General features: G+C 46.5%; 1 protein-coding gene across 1 annotated transcript; it reads right to left on the bottom strand.

Annotated features, from left to right (window-relative positions):
- Window positions 1–7593: 7593 nt before the first annotated feature.
- On the bottom strand, window positions 7594–12080 carry LOC134436821 (zinc-binding protein A33-like). The gene is made up of 7 exons (XM_063186170.1): window positions 11685–12080; window positions 11070–11165; window positions 10398–10628; window positions 9808–9830; window positions 9605–9723; window positions 9015–9220; window positions 7594–7629 (listed from the first exon to the last, which is right to left on the bottom strand). Exons 1-7 carry the CDS (start codon window positions 12078–12080, stop codon window positions 7594–7596), a joined length of 1107 nt encoding a protein of 368 aa, XP_063042240.1.
- Between the last annotated feature and the right edge of the window lie 5711 nt (window positions 12081–17791).

The raw sequence follows: 17791 nt of genomic DNA, 5'->3' as shown, positions 1-17791 counted from the left end.
ACAAAGCCAAAAGAAAGCAGAGCTCATGTGGGTGTGGAGGATGAACACAAACCCTTCCTGGAGCTCCACACCTGCTGACAGCTGATTTTATTTTGGTAGATTGAGTTTGAATTGTACGACGGAGTATTAGTGCCACATTTGAAATTAAAATAAAAAAAGTCACAATTTTGAGATATTATCTTACAATTGCTAGATAGGATCTCACAATTCTGAGATGAGATGATAACTCACAATTCTGACTTACTATCTCACAAATCTGAGATACTATCACACAATTGTTTGTGAGTTAATATCTCACAATTCTGAGATAGATTGCCTAGGCGCATTTTGCAGTTGTTGCACATGGGAATTCATCAGTTGCTATTGTGTGAATGATTGAAATGGCTGGTACGGACGAACTCATCAAGTTATACCTTTCTGTTGGATTTTCAAATAAAGAGATAGGGCTACTCATTAGCTGTGTCTATATATGGCGCTTTTTTCGCCAATCGGAATAGATCTGATCCGGTTAGTCTGATCGGAATGAATGTACAGCTCCAGGCCACTTTATTAGAATAGCATGAATACGTTTATTTATTTCCATAATTCCATCAATAATATTAAACTGTCATGGATTATAGATTCATGACCCAGTTCTTTAACTATTCCAATCATTCAATTGTTTATTTTTGCATATTTTGGCCTTCCAGCTGAAAAAACCCATGAACTGGGGAATTCGCATCATAATCACAATTTTCTTCAGCGAAATTCGTGTCACATCAAATCAGTTGAAATTTGGTATCTACATAACATGCAATGTTCAATACTTGGTTGGTAGTCTCTCTGTCTTAATCACTGCCATGATGCATTTAACATTGAAGTCAATGGCAGAAACAGGACATGGGAGTTATGGAAGCACAGATATCCTTGATGCTTTGCTGTCCGCTGTTCTTGTTTGTAGACCTGGTGACCCACACTTCACTGTTCAATATACCCCGTAGATTTCCATGCCACGTTTTGGTGTTAACTCACCAGTTTCATTCTAACTTACCAGAAATACAACCCCATTCATTTTCAATGGGGTTTCATTTCTGGTGATTTAGAATTAAACTGTGTGATAGTATCTCAGATTTGTGAGATAGTAGGCCTAAGTCAGAATTGTGAGTTATCATCTCACAATTGTGAGATAGTATCTCAGAATTGTGAGATCCTAGCAATTGTGAGATAATATCTCAAAATTGTGACATCATTTTTTTTTACATTTCAAATGTGGCACTAATACTCCGTCGTAGGAATTGACCTTGAATCAAATGTTGTCAGGACCAGACAGAGGAGGACCACAAATGCGTCACGTTTCTCACAGTTTATTGAGGTTCAGGGTAAAGGGAGTTAGGAGAGTGCAGGGGTCCGGGAGCCCGTTTGTGTGTGTCCCCCCAGAGACAGAGATGTGTCCGATGGAACTGGTGGTGGAGGGTCCGGGAGTCCTGGGGGGGAACACACACAAAACAAGGCAAATTAAACAGTGCAGATGTACAGACAGGGGCAGGCAGTAATCGTTGGTCGGAAGATAGAATGGCTGGTCGGTTTACCGGGGTTGGAGATCAGGGTGGTCGTTGAACAGAAGGCAGGTCGGGTTTTCCAGGGCAGAAGATCAAGTACAGAATCAGGTTGGTCCAGGTTGGTGTTCAGGAGTCAGAGATTGAAAGCCAGCGAACAGGTATCGGGTGCAAGTTAGCAGACGGTCTGACAAAGAGGAACTGAGAACAAGAGCTTTATATACAGGGGTTAATGGCAGAGTGAATGCAGTGCAGGTGGCTGGCCAATGAGGAGGCAGAGTGAGAACAGGTGTATCAATTGAGCAGAGCAGAGTGAGCACAGGTGTAGTGATTAGGCAGAGCAGAGTAAGCAAGTGGGATAATTGAAAGCACTAAGTGCTAGTTACCAGGAGTCAGGAGAGAGACGATGACAGAACCCCCCCCCCCAAGGGACGGCCCCAGAAGTCCCCAAGCAACACCAAGAAGGGCGGGCGGAGGGTCAGAATTCCTCAGACCGATCGGACTCCATCGCTTCGTCCTCAGAGGGGACCGGCGAACCCACATCATCGAGGGACCTCGCCCCCCCATCACCATCAGCAGGGAGCGCGTCAGAACCCATGTCAGGTGCCGGATCCGTCACAGGGTCAGGCGTTGAACTGGCAGCACGTCGGGGCCCCCTAGGGCGGCCACGGCGGACAGAGGGCTGGTCAGGATGCAGACGATGAAAATCAGCGATGAGCGTCCGATCAACAATTCGTCTGGCGGGCACCCAAGACCTCTCTTCCGGGCCATACCCTTCCCAGTCGACTAGGTACTGGATTCCCCTGCCCCTCAGCCTGGACCGGAGCAGACGACGGACGGAGTAGACCAGGCCTCCGCCAACGAGACGTGGTGGAGGTGGAGGGGGTGCGGCTGGAACCAGCGGGCTTTCGTGAGTAGGCTTTATCTTGGAGACATGAAAAGTGGGATGCACTCTCATGGACTTGGGCAGTTTGAGTCGGACGGGCAGCTGGGCTGATAATCTTGTCGATGGGGAATGGACCAAGGAACCGGGAGCAAAGCTTCCGTGACTCAACCCTGAGTGGCAGGTCCTTGGTCGAAAGCCACACTTTCTGGCCCACATGGTAGGTCGGCGCCGGAACCCTCCGACGGTTGGCCCCACGAGAGTAGCTGGTGACAGACTTGAGAAGTGTGGCACGGGCCCGAGACCAGGTGCGGCGGGCATTTGTCGAGCATAAGCGAGGGCTGATGGACAGGTGACCTCTCTCTCCTGCTTGTGAAGAGTGGCGGCTGGTATCCATACACACATTGAAAGGGAGACATGCCAGTGGCTGAACAGGTGAGGGAATTGTGGGCGTACTCTACCCATAACAATTGCTTCGCCCAGGCTCGGGGGTTGCCAGATGCCATGCATCGGAGCGCCTTCTCCAGCTCCTGATTCATCCGTTCTGACTGCCCATTGGATTGGGGGTGGAAAACCAGAGGTGAGGCTGACCGTAGCTCCTAGAAGGTGGCAGAATTCCTTCCAGAAGGTGGACGTGAACTGCGGACCCCGGTCTGAGACAATATCCTTTGGCAGTCCGTGTATGCGAAAGACATTATCCAAGACCACCTGGGCGGTTTCCTTGGCGGATGGCAATTTTGGGGAGGGGAAGGAAGTGTGCCATCTTGCTGAAACGGTCTACTACTGTGAGCACAGCATCATTCCATCAGATGAGGGTAGACCCGTGACAAAATCCAAAGAGATTGTGGGACCAGGGTCGCATGGGCACGGGCAGAGGCTGGAGTAGGCCGGCAGGGGGCTGATTGGATGTCTTATTCTGGCTACAGATGACACAAGCACGGACAAAGTCTTTCACATCTTCCCTCAGAGATGGCCACCAGAACCGCTGGCTGAGAAGGTCATAGGTGCGATCGGACCCAGGATGGCATGCGAGATTGGAGCTGTGACCCCACTGTATGACTTGAGACCTCAGGTTTTCATGGACATAGAGGCAGCCATCAGGGCATGTACTGGGGGCCAGGTTGATCAAGAAGAGCGTTCTGTACTTGTTCCTCAATATTCCAAGTCAGAGCGGCAATGACACAGGGACTGGGCAGGATGGGTGCTGGGTTATTTGTGGGCATGTCGTCTTTCTGGAACTGGCGGGAAAGGGCATCAGGCTTAGTGTTTTGCGTTCCGGGACGGTATGAGAGGGTAAAGTTGAATCTGGTAAAGAACAGAGCCCAGCGTGCCTGTCGGAGTTCAGTCGTTTAGCGGTGCGTATGTATTCCAGATTTTTGTGGTCAGTCCAGACAAGGAATGGAAACCACTGAACCCTCCAGCCAGTGGCGCCACTCTTCCATGGGCAAGCTTGACAGCCAGCAGCTCACGGTTTCCGATATCATAGTTACGTTCTGATGGTGACAGTCTGCGAGTAGAATGCACAGGGGTGGAGTTTGCCATCAGAAGCTGCTCGTTGAGAGAGAACTGCTCCAACTCCCACATCAGAGGCGTCCACCTCCACAACGAATTGCTGGTCTGGATCGGGCATCTGGAGAATGGGGGCAGAGGTGAACCGTGATTTTAGGACATCAAAGGCTTCATTGGCTGCTGAGGTCCAGACGAATGGTTGTTTTTGGAGCTGGTCAGAGCAGTGAGGGGAGAGGCTACTGTGCTGTAGTTGCGGGATGAATTTGCGATAGAAGTTGGAAAAATCCAAGGAATTGCTGGAGCTTTTTTCCTGTTCTCTGGTATGGGCCATGAAGTCACCGCTGAAACTTTAGCTGGATCCATTTGTATGTTCCCCTCTGCACAATGTAGCCCAGGAAGGCCATGGATCGAGCATGGAACTCACACTTTTCTGCTTTAACATACAGGGAGTTCTCCAGGAGACGACTGAGGACTAGTTGGACGTGGCGGGTGTGTTCGGTCAGGTTCTGGGAGAATATTAAAATGTCGTCAAGGTACACAAAGGCAAACTTGTTCAGCATATCCCGCAAGACATCATTTACTAGAGCCTGGAACACTGCTGGGGCGTTGGTGAGGCCAAAGGGCATGACCAGGTACTCGTAGTGGCCAGTTGGGGTGTTAAATGCCGTCTTCCATTCATCTCCCTCCCTCACCCTGACCAGATGGTAAGCATTCCTAAGATCCAATTTTGTGAAGATCGTGGCTCCCTGGAGCAACTCAAAAGCGGAGGTGAGCAGAGGAAGAGGGTAGCGATTCTTGACAGTGATGTCATTAAGACCCCGGTAGTCGATGCAGGCGGCGGAGGGTTCCATCCTTTTTTCCCCACAAAGAAGAACCCAGCACCAGCAGGAGAAGATGACGGGCGGGATGATCCCAGCCGCTAGGGAGTTGCTGATGTACTCTTCCATGGCTCTCCTTTCAGGGGCAGACAGTGAGTAAAAAAGGCTGCCTTTGGGTGGTGCAGTTCCAGGGAGGAGGTCTATGGCGCAGTCATAGGGCCGATGTGGGGGCAGTGACGTGGCCTTGGCCTTGTTGAATACCTCTCGGAGTCTGTGGTAGCATTTGGGGACATTAGAGAGGTCAGGGGCTGAATCGGTGGGCACTGAACTGGAGGGCAATGTGGCTGAACGCAAACAGGTCTGGTGGCAGTCCTCTCCCCACTCCTTGATTGTCCCGGTCATCCAGTCGAGGTGAGGGTTATGGCGGCGGAGGCCATGGGTAGCCAGAATAAGTGGTTGGTTTGGGGATCGAAGCAGGTGAAAGCAGATCATCTCCTGGTGGTTACCTGACAAGGTCATTGAGACCGGGGCGGTGATGCTGGTGACTGTACCGAGGGAGATGGGCCATCGAGAGCACGGACTGGGATGGGAGAGGGCAGACGATGGGTCTCCAGACCCCAAACGACGAGCCAGTTCAGGGTCCATAATGTTGGCTTCAGCACCAGAGTCCATCAGGGCGGGCAAAGTGTGGGTGGTATGGGAGAAGAGAAGACGGACTTGAAAAAGAGGCTTACAGCCGGTGGAGGAATGGGTGTTCATTGAGCTCAGCCGGAACCCTCCTACATCCGGTGAGCTGCGGCTTTTGCTGGGCAGGTGGCGACTCGATGGTTCTCACCCCCGCAATACAGACAGAGGTTTGACGTGAAGCGGCGCTGACGCTCTGCTGGAGTGAGAGAGGCACGGCCTATCTCCATGGGTTCGGGCTGGTTTAGTTGGTTCTGGGGGGCAGCTGAGACGGGGGGCAGAGCAGCGGAATCACTCCGAGTGCGGACAGAGGGCTGGGTGAAGCGTCCCTTCTCCCGTCGGCGGGTCTGGATCCGACGGTCGATCCGAACAGCAAGGCTGATGGCCTCATCGAGTGTGGGGGGGGTTGGTCGTGTGAAACGAGTTCATCCTTCACGTAGTCTGCTAGGCCTTGGAGGAAAGCATCCACCTGTGCTGCTTCGTTCCAGGAGCTGCGCCTCGCCAGGGTGCGAAAGTCAATGGAATAGTCCGCCGCTGTCCTGTTCCCCTGGCGGATGGTCATCAGGGCCCTGGATGCCTCAGAGGTTGATGAGCCCAGGTCGAAAACTTTCAACATCTCCTCAGAAAAGGCATCGAAAGAAGCACAGGCTGGTGTCTGTCTGTCAAACTCAGCGGTTCCCCACAGCCGAGCCCGGCCTGTCAGGTGTGTGTGATGGTGTACCCCACTCTGGCACCCTCTGTGGCGAAGGTTCTAGGCTGTAGTGAAAATTGGAGCCGGCAGCTGGTTAAGAATGCCCTCACTTGGCGATGGTCACCGTCGTCGAAGCGTTCTGGGTTGCCAATCCTCGGCTCTGGGGCACCGGGAGCCTGAAGAGAGGGACCACTGGAACTGGAATGTTGTGGGCTGGGCAATGGGGTGCTGAAGAGGTGCTGGAGCAAGAAGGAAAGGTGGTGCAGACGGAGCAGGTACGGAGGCCGGCATAGCTGGAGTGGGAGCATGAGCTGGAGCAGGAGCATGGACGGGCGGAGAGGTCAGGTTGGGAAAGTATTTGCAATACCTGGGCTAGCTGGTCTTGCTGATGTTGAAACTCCTGTCGCTGCTGTTGAAACTCCTGTCGATGCAGATCAAACTGCTGGCGCTGCTGGTGACCAAGCTGAATCAGTGATTTAATGTCTCCAGTCATTCGTTGCAATTCTCCCTCTGCATGCTCCAGTCGCTCCATGGCAGTTGGTGGCTCAGGGTCGGAGGTCTCCATGTTGGATGTACCGTGCGCTGGGTCCATGCTGGTCAGACCGTACTGTCAGGACCAGACAGAGGAGGACCACAAATGCGTCACGTTTCTCACAGTTTATTGAGGTTCAGGGTAAAGGGAGTTAGGAGAGTGCAGGGGTCCGGGAGCCCGTTTGTGTGCCCCCCCCCCCAGAGACAGAGATGTGTCCGATGGAACTGGTGGTGGAGGGTCCGGGAGTCCTGGGGGGGAACACACACAAAACAAGGCAAATTAAACAGTGCAGATGTACAGACAGGGGCAGGCAGTAATCGTTGGTCGGAAGATAGAATGGCTGGTCGGTTTACCGGGGTTGGAGATCAGGGTGGTCGTTGAACAGAAGGCAGGTCGGGTTTTCCAGGGCAGAAGATCAAGTACAGAATCAGGTTGGTCCAGGTTGGTGTTCAGGAGTCAGAGATTGAAAGCCAGCGAACAGGTATCGGGTGCAAGTTAGCAGACGGTCTGACAAAGAGGAACTGAGAACAAGAGCTTTATATACAGGGGTTAATGGCAGAGTGAATGCAGTGCAGGTGGCTGGCCAATGAGGAGGCAGAGTGAGAACAGGTGTATCAATTGAGCAGAGCAGAGAGAGCACAGGTGTAGTGATTAGGCAGAGCAGAGTAAGCAAGTGGGATAATTGAAAGCACTAAGTGCTAGTTACCAGGAGTCAGGAGAGAGACGATGACAAATGTATCAAATCAGCAAATACAAAATGTCAATAGCGAGACTCATTTGAAAACAAATAACAAATAAGAACATGTTTGACATATGCTAAATTAAAATTGAGATTCAAAAGCTCATTAAAAGATAAAGTGATGGAATGATTTCCCCAAAGACGTACCCAAACGCTTGCATGCCATGTGGGAACACTGCAGTATATGTGTGGTGTCAGTTCTTCACACCTCTATGAGGAGAGCTACAGATAGGTGCACCTAGAGGACAGGGCTCGAGTTGTAGGGGGATGAGGGGGGGATGTCATCCCCCCAACAATGAAAATGGTCTAAAATCATCCCCCTTAATGAAAATGGTCAAAAGTCATTCCCCTCTAAAAATATGCCTCCCTTCTTTAGACACTGTGTTAAAATTGCACTGTTAACAACTACATTTTCAAAATGTTCTCAGGGGAGAAGCCCCCGAACCCCCAATAATCAGAATTAATATCTGACCACCCCCCTGCTTTGATTTTACAACTCAACCACTGGTTGTACCTGAACTAGCTCAACGAACCTGTAGTTCATGAACTAGATCATAATTATTTGGGTGAACTTGAACTGAACACTCCCTGAATTGGTGGTCCTGACCCTTAATTACATTATGAACGCGCACGGACACACACACACACACACACACACACTACGCTCTAGTATCTGTGCTGCTCTACTGTTATTAAGGACTTCACTGGAAGCATCCTCAGAGGACATACATTACAAGCAATATTAAAATATGGAAACACTGTCTCTGTGAAAGTGGTTGTGGAGGTGTGTAGGTGTGTGTTAGAATCAGGGTCAGTGAATTTCAGTGTTCCTCTGTCCCAGTCCAGCTGCACTCTGATCATCTGGGGTCTCTGCTTCAGTGTGAGAAGAGGGGCTGTGGTGGGGCATGCGCTCCATATTTACCATCATAATAAGACATACCGGTACACAGCCCATTCAAGGATGTGAAGTCCCCCTTCCTCTGGAGAGACTCTGTCATCACACCTACATTCCACCATGTGTTGTCTCCAACCTCCCAGCAATGTGTCCCTGAGTTAAAGCCCTTAGAGCCCAGATAGGCCTACTCATCAAATCTCTCTGGGTTATCAGGAAGCTGCTCTCTCACCACCAAATTTGATATTTACATGAAGGTCTACTAAGTAATAAACAAATATTTTCTAGTATGGTCCAAGTAGCATGGATTCTGGAAATAAACAACAAAAAAATCCCGCACAGTGTCCCTTTACATAGTTAAACTGCACATTGGAGACTGGTCAAACACAATTTCAAACTTCTGTGCTAACAATAAAGTACACTTGACTTGATTTGACCTGAAGAGGACAGGCATTGCAGGCAGTACTAACACTTGGAAACACTCTCTCAGTAAAAGTGTGTGTGAGGGTGTGTAAATGTGTGCCATCATCAGGGTTGGAGAATGACATCTTTCCTCTGTCCCAGTCCAGCTGCACTCTGATCCTCTGGAGTTTCTGCCTCACTGTGAGGACAGTGGAGGGCTGTGGTGGGGCATGCGCTGTGTATGTACCATTATAGCAATACACATACCACCGTCCACTGAAAGATCTAGAGTCTCCTTTATGCTGGAGAGACTCGGCCATCATGCCTACAGTCCACCACGTGTTGTCCCCAACCTCCACATCCCAGCCGTGAGTCCCTGAGTTAAAACCCTCTGAGCCCAGGACAAAGCGACCCAGGTCAAATCTCTCTGGGTTACCAGGAAGCTGCTGTCTCTCACCACCAAGCCTCACACTGGTCAGATCCTCAGATATGATCAGTTGTGGGTGTGCAGTGTTGGGGTCCAGAGTAACAGGGGCTGCAGAGAGGAAGAACACACACACGAGCTGAAAACTATATCTTGTGTATGGGATGGGGATGTGAATGATGGAAACATGTATGAGCTGAGCGAGTGGCACAAGGTTTGATACAAAGTGATGGTGTTTTATGTCTTTATGCTGTGAATATACTGTGTTTATGCTTGATCTTCACTGTCCTCAACTAAGGCTAGAAATGGCCAAAACAAATATTTTTGGGGGGGGAAATGTTTGCTGTCATGATCCTCTCATGTTATAATGTAAGTGTGTGTGTGTGTGTGTGTGTGTGTGTGTGTGTGTGTGTGTGTGTGTGTGTGTGTGTGTGTGTGTGTGTGTGCGAGTGCGCGTGTGCGTGTGTGTGTGTGTGTGTGTGTGTGTGTTCTCACTGAATTGAACAATCTCCTGCATCTTCTCCCAGACTCTGAACTTCAGGTTGCCCAGGTGCTTTGCCACATTGATCAGAGTTCCTGAAAGCCTCTCTGGATCCTGCTGTGTGCGCTGGGCTCTGGAATGACATTCAGGAGTCAGTGCTGCTGTGTGTCTGGGTTCAGAATATAAAGATGACATAGACAGGAGCCATATCACTCACCTTTTCAACATGCTCTTGTAGTTCTGGAAAGAAAGAGAACATTGTTATTTATTGTTTTTTTTTAATATTGTGATTTGCATTCATCAATACCACACCTTTCAACGCTGTGCCACACACTTAACAAGTAATGTCATAGACACATGAATGCCCCTCTGTATTATATAGGCCTTATTATTCTGTAATCTTCTCAGTCTGTGAAGTAATCTTTTGATTTCCTTTTTACTAACAGCTCTGTTTACCACAGTAACTATTGAACAAACACAGAGCCGTCAGGGAGATTCAGGAATAAAAGATATAGCACATATCATTGTGTGCCTATGCCTATAAACATGTTTGAGACACACAGCCTCGTCTATTTCCCAGAGTTTTAATAGTTTGATGCCAACAGATTCCTGGGCTCAAAAAGTGAACGTGGTACCCAAACTGTGGAGGGCCTCATTTCCCAAACCAAAAGAAGCTCCAACTTCTTTCACCAAAAGTACCGTATACCTGTACCTTTGAAAAATCAGGCAAAGAGGATCCCCTGGGGAGAGTCTGGAATCTTGTGAATTGATATGGAATGACCCATTAAGACGGAAAGTAACCTGTACCTGGAGGAATGTGACATCATCAGCTTTCATCTCCTCTTCTATGGCTCTGATTGATTCTGATAGAGATGAGATCTCTCTCCTCATCTTCTCGATCTTCTCCTTCATCATCTGACTCTTCTGCACCTCTTCCTCCCTCAGTGCAGCTATCCTGGCTGCCTCTTCATCTCGCAGAAACTGGTGAAGCTTCTCAAACTCCTCATTGATCTGCTTCTCAGTGTTATGGACCTGACTCTACAAGCACAAAGGGAATGTGTTACCTACTGTAGATGAGGGATATGGGATCATGGCCGTAACTACCATTGAGGTCAGAGGTCATGTCCTCTGTATTTTTTTTCAGTAATGTAAAATGTATCTATGTTGAAAATCGATATATGATCAACAATGATAAATTCAGTCTATATACGCCACCCCCATTTATCCTCAAGGCAGTGATTAATGACAACAATTTAAGAGTTAGACTTAAGTGTTTGAAGCATTCTAAATGTATGAAGTAAAGCGCACAGTGTTTGACCTCGGTATTTGAAAATGTCTGGTTACGGCCCTGTATGTGCACTGGTCAGGTGAATTTCAAATTAATCTGCAATGAATATAAAATGTTTTCTTTTGATCACATAAAAATGTTATTAACATCAACAAAACACAACTTCCTTAATGTACTTATCCATGTTTCACCTTATTGTGAGCAGCTGTTTGGTCACAGAGGAGTTTCACTTCTTCAAATGCCTTCAGTTTCACCTTTAAGGAATGCAGTTTGATCTTGAGCTCCCCCTGAAAAGAATGAACACTACTTTAGGTCACAGTGTTAAAGGACCACTTCCGTCAATTTCAATATGCTGTTGTATTGCTCCCGCTACCCTTGACTTGTCAGTACCCGGTGATGCCACATTTTTCGGCTCAGCCCGTTCCAAGATATGAGCTCTTCTAATGGGGGCAGCTTTTGTTTACATGTTTTTTTTTAAATGAACATAGGCACATTTTTGAAATGTAAACAAACAGCTGCCCCCATTACAACGACCAGGATCTCGGAAAAGGCTGAAGAATAAGAAAAAAAACTCCTTTAATATTTGCTAACTTATTAAAGGAGTTGAGTCTGCCGGTTTCGATAGGGGCCAGGGTGGGCCAAGGCCCTTGTGGAAATGCTGTTTTGTTTTGTTTTGTTTAGTTTTTGTTTGTTTGTTTGTTTGGTTGGTTGGGGTTTTTTTTTTTGGGGGGGGGGGTGTTGCATGTTTTAAAAATAATAATTTCTTACAACTTAAGTTACCGGACACAATATTAATAGATTCTCACCTTGCGTTCAAGTGCTGCTTCATCTACGGGACTGAACTTGTGATTTTGATGTTTCTTTGAGTCTCGACAGATCAAACACACAGTTTCTTTATCGTCCAGACAGAAGAGCTTGAGTTTCTCACTGTGCTGAAGGCAGATCACCTCAGACCCTGCTGAAGCTCTCTGACTCCTTTCCTGTAAGAAGGACTCGCACAGGTTTCTTAACGCCATGTTGGGAAGATGCAAGTCTTTTGAGCATTTCCTCCTGCAGGAGGGGCATTCTCTGGATCCTTTCTTCTCCCAGAACTGCTGCAGACAGGCCTTACACACACTGTGAGCACACGTCAGTATGACAGGATCCTTGTAGATGACTCGGCACACAGGACAGGTAAGATCGCCTTCGAGCTTTGATGCCATGGTGTCCTTTACAAGATAATACAGAAAACCATGGTCATGTGTATAGTTTTAGTTTGGTCCCAGTGTTACTCTTGTCATTTTAACAACTGCTGCCATTAACACCACAAAACACCAAGGCCCACAATGGAAATAAGCTTCCGAGCTTTATTGTGCTATCCTGAATCTCAGTCGTTTTTTTTATTTTATTTAAGTAGGCCTATGTGTTGCGGTTTATGTGAAACTCAATCCTGTATTTATTTATTTGATAGATATGAACTAAATATGTCAAATATAATCATTCAAAATCATTCATTCATTCATTCATTCATTCATTCATTCATTCATTCATTCATTCATTCATTCATTCATGTGTATAAAGTCCACTCTATTCCATCAGATTCACTTCTAAGATGTTCTAAGGTCACTGCTGATCACTACGCTGCTCATACACTGATGAATGAACAGAACACATCTTCACTGCCATTTCAATTTCACCTTGAACTAGAAGCACAAACGTGTGTGTGTGTGTGTGTGTGTGTGTGTGTGTGTGTGTGTGTGTGTGTGTGTGTGTGTGTGTGTGTGTGTGTGTGTGTGTGTGTGTGTGTGTGTGTGTGTGTGTGTGTGTGTGTGTGTGTGTGTGTGTGTGTGTGTGTGTGCGCGTGCGTGCGTGCGTGCGTGCGTGCGTGTGTGTGTGTGTGTGTTGTGTTACAGTACAACTAATAACCACTAGATGAACGCATGTGATTACTGTAATCTAACTGATCATTCAGGTGATATGAATTCATAAAAGGGGGACTCATCTCTTTCACCAAATATGACAACGGATCAACTTAGCTTGAACATGTGATACAAAACAGGGCAAGAAAACACCATAATTTTAAATCAAAGTTTGAGTACTCATGAAACACCAGCACCTGACACCTGTTGCATCTCATTTACTTTCACTTTTGACTTAGTGCAGGGGTTCCCAAACTTTTCCCCCTGCGCACCCCTTTTTACATTTCAATGTCGTTCGCGCACCCCCTAAGCGAATGTTGCACAGCCACACATTTTGGGCAATCCTCATTTCCAATAGCCCTGACGTTATTTCTGCCATTATTACAAGTCTAGGAGTTATAAATTACACTTCAGATGGACCCTTCAAGCATGCAATTCACCAAACAATTAAAAACTACATAATGTTCATGAATTCTGTATGAAAACACACATATCAGCCATTGCTCTATTCAGCTCATGCACCCCCTTATGGCAGGGTGCACGCACCCCACTTTGGGAAACCCTGATTTAGTGGAATAACAAACACTCTCAAAGTTTTAAGTCTACACATATTTTAATACAAAACATCCACAGTTCATTCTTTGAGAAGTTCAACACAAGAACAATATCTTCTGTTTAATCAAAAGTGTCACATACCTGTTCAAAAAAGCTGCCCTCTGTACTCAAGCCTTAATTCCCCAAATGAGACAGAGGGAGAGGGAGCAGCAGGTTGATCTGTAAATCATTATTAATTTACAGTTTTGTCTCCTCCTCTAATGTCGCTGCAGATCAGGTCAAGGTGCAAAAAGGAACATGTCAAGTCAGTCTAGAGAGAGAGAGAGAGAGAGAGAGAGAGAGAGAGAGAGAGAGAGAGAGAGAGAGAGAGAGAGAGAGAGAGAGAGAGAGAGAGAGAGAGAGAGAGAGAGAGAGAGAGAGAGAGAGAGATATCTTGCCAACTCCATTTACACATAAATGGTGACCTTAAAGATCTTTAACTGGGATGGGATCCAGACACCTGGATAAGTTTCAGCTGCATGCACCAACTAGGTCTTCTCATGGGAGAAAAACTTGATGGTAATACGTATGTGCTAACAAAACAAAGTGGTGAAGCAGCCTTTAACTGCTACATAAGCTCTGGCACCAACTTCCAGTCAGATGATGTGAAAAATCATAAAGAACAACCATAACATAAGAAGAGACCAGATGCTTTTTTAATGATGCTAACCTCTTTCCATAGCTGGATTGGGCATACAGGGCATTTGCCTGGTGGACTATTGACGATTTTGGCCTGGGCCTCCCCTCAATGTAGTGGTATCAGTCCTCATGCCGCTACAGCTGACCTCTCCGAGTCAGATTTAAAGATTAATTTTGGCTGTTGTGGTATAAAAAATGTTGTCACAGGCTTCATTGCCTCTCTCAATGCCTGGTGGACCGGTCTTCGCTGAAAATGCTCGGCCTGATTTTTTATCCCAGTCCAGCTCTGCCTCTTGCCCCCACATTGTGCTCAGTATGGCACACATGGCATGTTTGGAGGGAGTGAAAGGGACTATTAGGGCATGATTACATTGGAACTCAAGTCAAGTGATATCTATATACGTATATAGCACCTTATATGATAAAACAGATTCAATGTGCTTTAAAGTGGAAGTTGGCAACTTGTATTTAGTAATATTACCTTGAGTACCTTGAATACTACCTTAGTCGAACCGTCTTTGGGCTACAAGTCTGACACGCTAACCGCTTATCCATGACCTGCTGGAGAATGCTGGTCACTGCCTATACCGCCTATACAGTGGATGTGTTGGTTAGTTCATCCGTTGTGTGAGTGTGTGTGCGTGCCTGCATGCGTGCGCTTGTGCATGCGTGTTTGTTTCAACGAATGACCAAAAGATGGCAGTAGGCCTATATTACAAGCTGATCGTGCAGGTGCCATGAATTCACAACATGGGAACTTGTCACTTTTACCAAATATGACATCAGATATGAGCTTCAGATATAAGCTTCAACATGTGAAACAAAGCAATGCTAGAAGATTTCACAATTTCAAATCTAAGTTTGAGTACTCATGAAACACCACCAGCACCTACTTCCACTTTTGATTCTGGTGAATCCCCATCCCCATTTCATTCTGCAAGTCAACAGGAAAATATATCTACTTCTAAAAATCTTCTATTCCACCACACACTGTAGCCCTATTTGTTTTCATGAAAACTGGGAACATAGCCGTACTACTCTCTACCTCAGCCTTTGCTGCCTCATTCAAAAAGACAGCAGGAGAGGGATAGCAAAGAGGATGGATGTAACGTTATGCCATCCATCCTCTTTGGGTAGAGGGAGGGAGGGAGGGGGTACGTACGTCTCATTCAGGATGAAGAACATTAGTGAGGGGTTTATGCTATGGCAAAAGAGCCTTGGGAGGTACGCAAGACAATAAAGGCTGGGAAAATGGTGTAAGAACTGTACTGTGTCACTCAAAAGCTGTACTGGATGCACAACCACGTGAGAGGCCTCTCTTAAAGCCCTGTGGTGCCCCCTTGTGGCCAGTTGATAAAATGTCAATAAAGCACATAGCCTGGCCATCACCAGACTGTATCATCAAGTGAGATATAGTCTGGGAACTGTCTATTAATTTTCTCCTTGTGGAGATCGATCTTAAAGGTACACTATGCAGGAAATGGTCAAAAAAGGTACTGTAACTATGCTGATCATTGAAACTGGCCTTTATTATTACAGGAGTATGAGAGTAGACAGGAAACTATTGGGAGAGAGAGATGGGGCAGGGCAGGGAAATGACCGGGGCCCGCATGGGCATGCAAGCCCAAATGTGGGGGGCTTAGCGCGCCAGAGCCGTATAGCGCGCTGTGTCACAGCGCCCCCTGGAGATCGATCTTAACCATTTTAAATACTATCTAAGGCTTGATGGAAAGATGGTTTTGCATCTGGTGTTGACATCATGGAACTGTAAAAAAAAAAAAAACACCCAGGGGGTGTTGGGGAGCTCTAGGGGGGATTTGAGAAGGATACAGCTGAGAAGCGGCGGTGCTTAGTTACCATTGAGGGGCATTAATCCATTTAATTTTTTAATACTATGGGGGTCTTGTCAGACTATGATGAGGTCAAGGGGGCGTTGGGAGGCTTGTGATGAGGCCAAGGAGGCATTTGTTCAAAAAAGGTTGAGAACCACTGGCCTAACCAATAAAGTACATAGAGTACATAACAAAATGTCAAACCAATTAGCCACTTACATAACAGTACCCACGTGTTTTCGTCCCGCCTATACATCCTACTCACATTGTTTTTCACCTCGAAGTATTTGCCCGCCGCACCCTTTCAAGGTAAACAATGTTATTATGCCCCCTGCAGTGTTGGAGTATATCCAACAGTCTCACTCACTCACTCACAGTGGAATCTCCTACTGCTGCACACCAGTCTCACATTACAAAACACGTCCCGGCTCCCGAGATGAGGGCTAGTATGGAGGAATGTGGAGCACATGTGGGGGTGGAGGAGGATGACAACAACACCCACCCCCCCAACCTGACTGTGCAGCTCCGAGCAGCAGTGTTGACTTTAGATACACACCCCCATCCTGACCCACTCACAAAGCGCTGGGAGAATAGGAGGAAAACACAACAGACAATGTAGTAGAATGAGAGATGTATAACAATATAGGTAGAGCCTCTCAAATGCCCTACTTAAGAATGAGAGTGCAGCATTTACACTTTATAGGAGCATTGCTTTTTCCTATTACTTCATAACATATTTAAATTGATTGTTTCAAGAAGGAGGCCGCACCTTGCATATTAGTGTTTTTTATTGCAATAAGAAACACTAATATGCAAGGTGCGGCCTCCTTCTTGAAACATTGAATTTGAAATTTGGGCCAGCACCCTCAGAGGTTTAAATAATTAAAAGTGACGCCTAAGAAAATTCACATATTTACATTGATTGCAATCTCTTGTTCAGGGATGCAAAATGAATTTTAGTGAAAACTAACAAGAAAGTGACATTGTATCATTTCGTCGTATCGTAATACTTTCACTCCAATGCATTGTTCATGTGCTGAAGAAAGTTTTTTTTTTTCCTATTTGAAAAGTCAACCCTGAGTAAAGTTCTTTCAGATGACTTTTATTTGGGCCTTGGTGACACTGCAGGTGGGTCATGAGAGATCCTTAAAATACATCTTCAATTTTTACAATCCGATTTTAATAAATGTCCTGCATGTATAAAATATACTAATGAGACACGGTTGAAAAAATTGGGAAATATAATAATACAAACCAATTGATTTTTTTTTCCAGGATCATGTTAAGTTGATGTCTCTTTTGGAAAGTAGTCTTGTATATCAAATTGTAATTTAACCCCTTAAGATAATACCCCTGCTATAAGTTAGCAGTTTCCAGAATGGCAATGACTGAGTCGTAATGTATTACTAAAGGCCCTGTGCACTGTAATAGTGGTGTAGTACTACAGTATGGTAGTTAAGTTTTTTCAGTGACTACTACAACGACCCAATGGTGGGACGGTGTCTGATAAGGGACTATGGTTTGGTGGGCTGCTGAAATTTCTCACATTTCAAAGTGGGTCCTGGTATTCTGAAGTTTGGGAATGGCTGCCCTATACTGTTGTACAACGACTACAGATACCGGTAGTATACGGGTTCTAATTTTGTTTTCCCCTGGCTGTGCGACACTGGCTGCGCGACACTGGCTGCACACAACTCAACCTCTGATTGTTGGAAACCGCTGTCGGTCAAAACATTAGCTCACGTGGTTGGCTGCCAGTGTCTTGCCCCTCCTCACAACACTGTGTTTATAAACAAAAAAAGACCCCATGTATACTCTGTAGGTTGAGTGAACTTCAGGCACAACAAACTGTAGAGGGAAAACATCTTGTCTAAGCCTGCATTCTTCTCTGAGGGTGTTTATGAACACAGTGCTTAAGTTATGCTGTAAGAATGTAAGCCTTGTGGTGCA

The sequence above is a fragment of the Engraulis encrasicolus genome, chromosome 20 (assembly GCF_034702125.1).
Source record: "Engraulis encrasicolus isolate BLACKSEA-1 chromosome 20, IST_EnEncr_1.0, whole genome shotgun sequence".
In the NCBI taxonomy this organism is placed as follows: Eukaryota; Metazoa; Chordata; class Actinopteri; order Clupeiformes; family Engraulidae; genus Engraulis; species Engraulis encrasicolus.
Note: the sequence above shows the minus strand (reverse complement) of the source record. Positions and strands in the feature narration are given on the sequence as shown.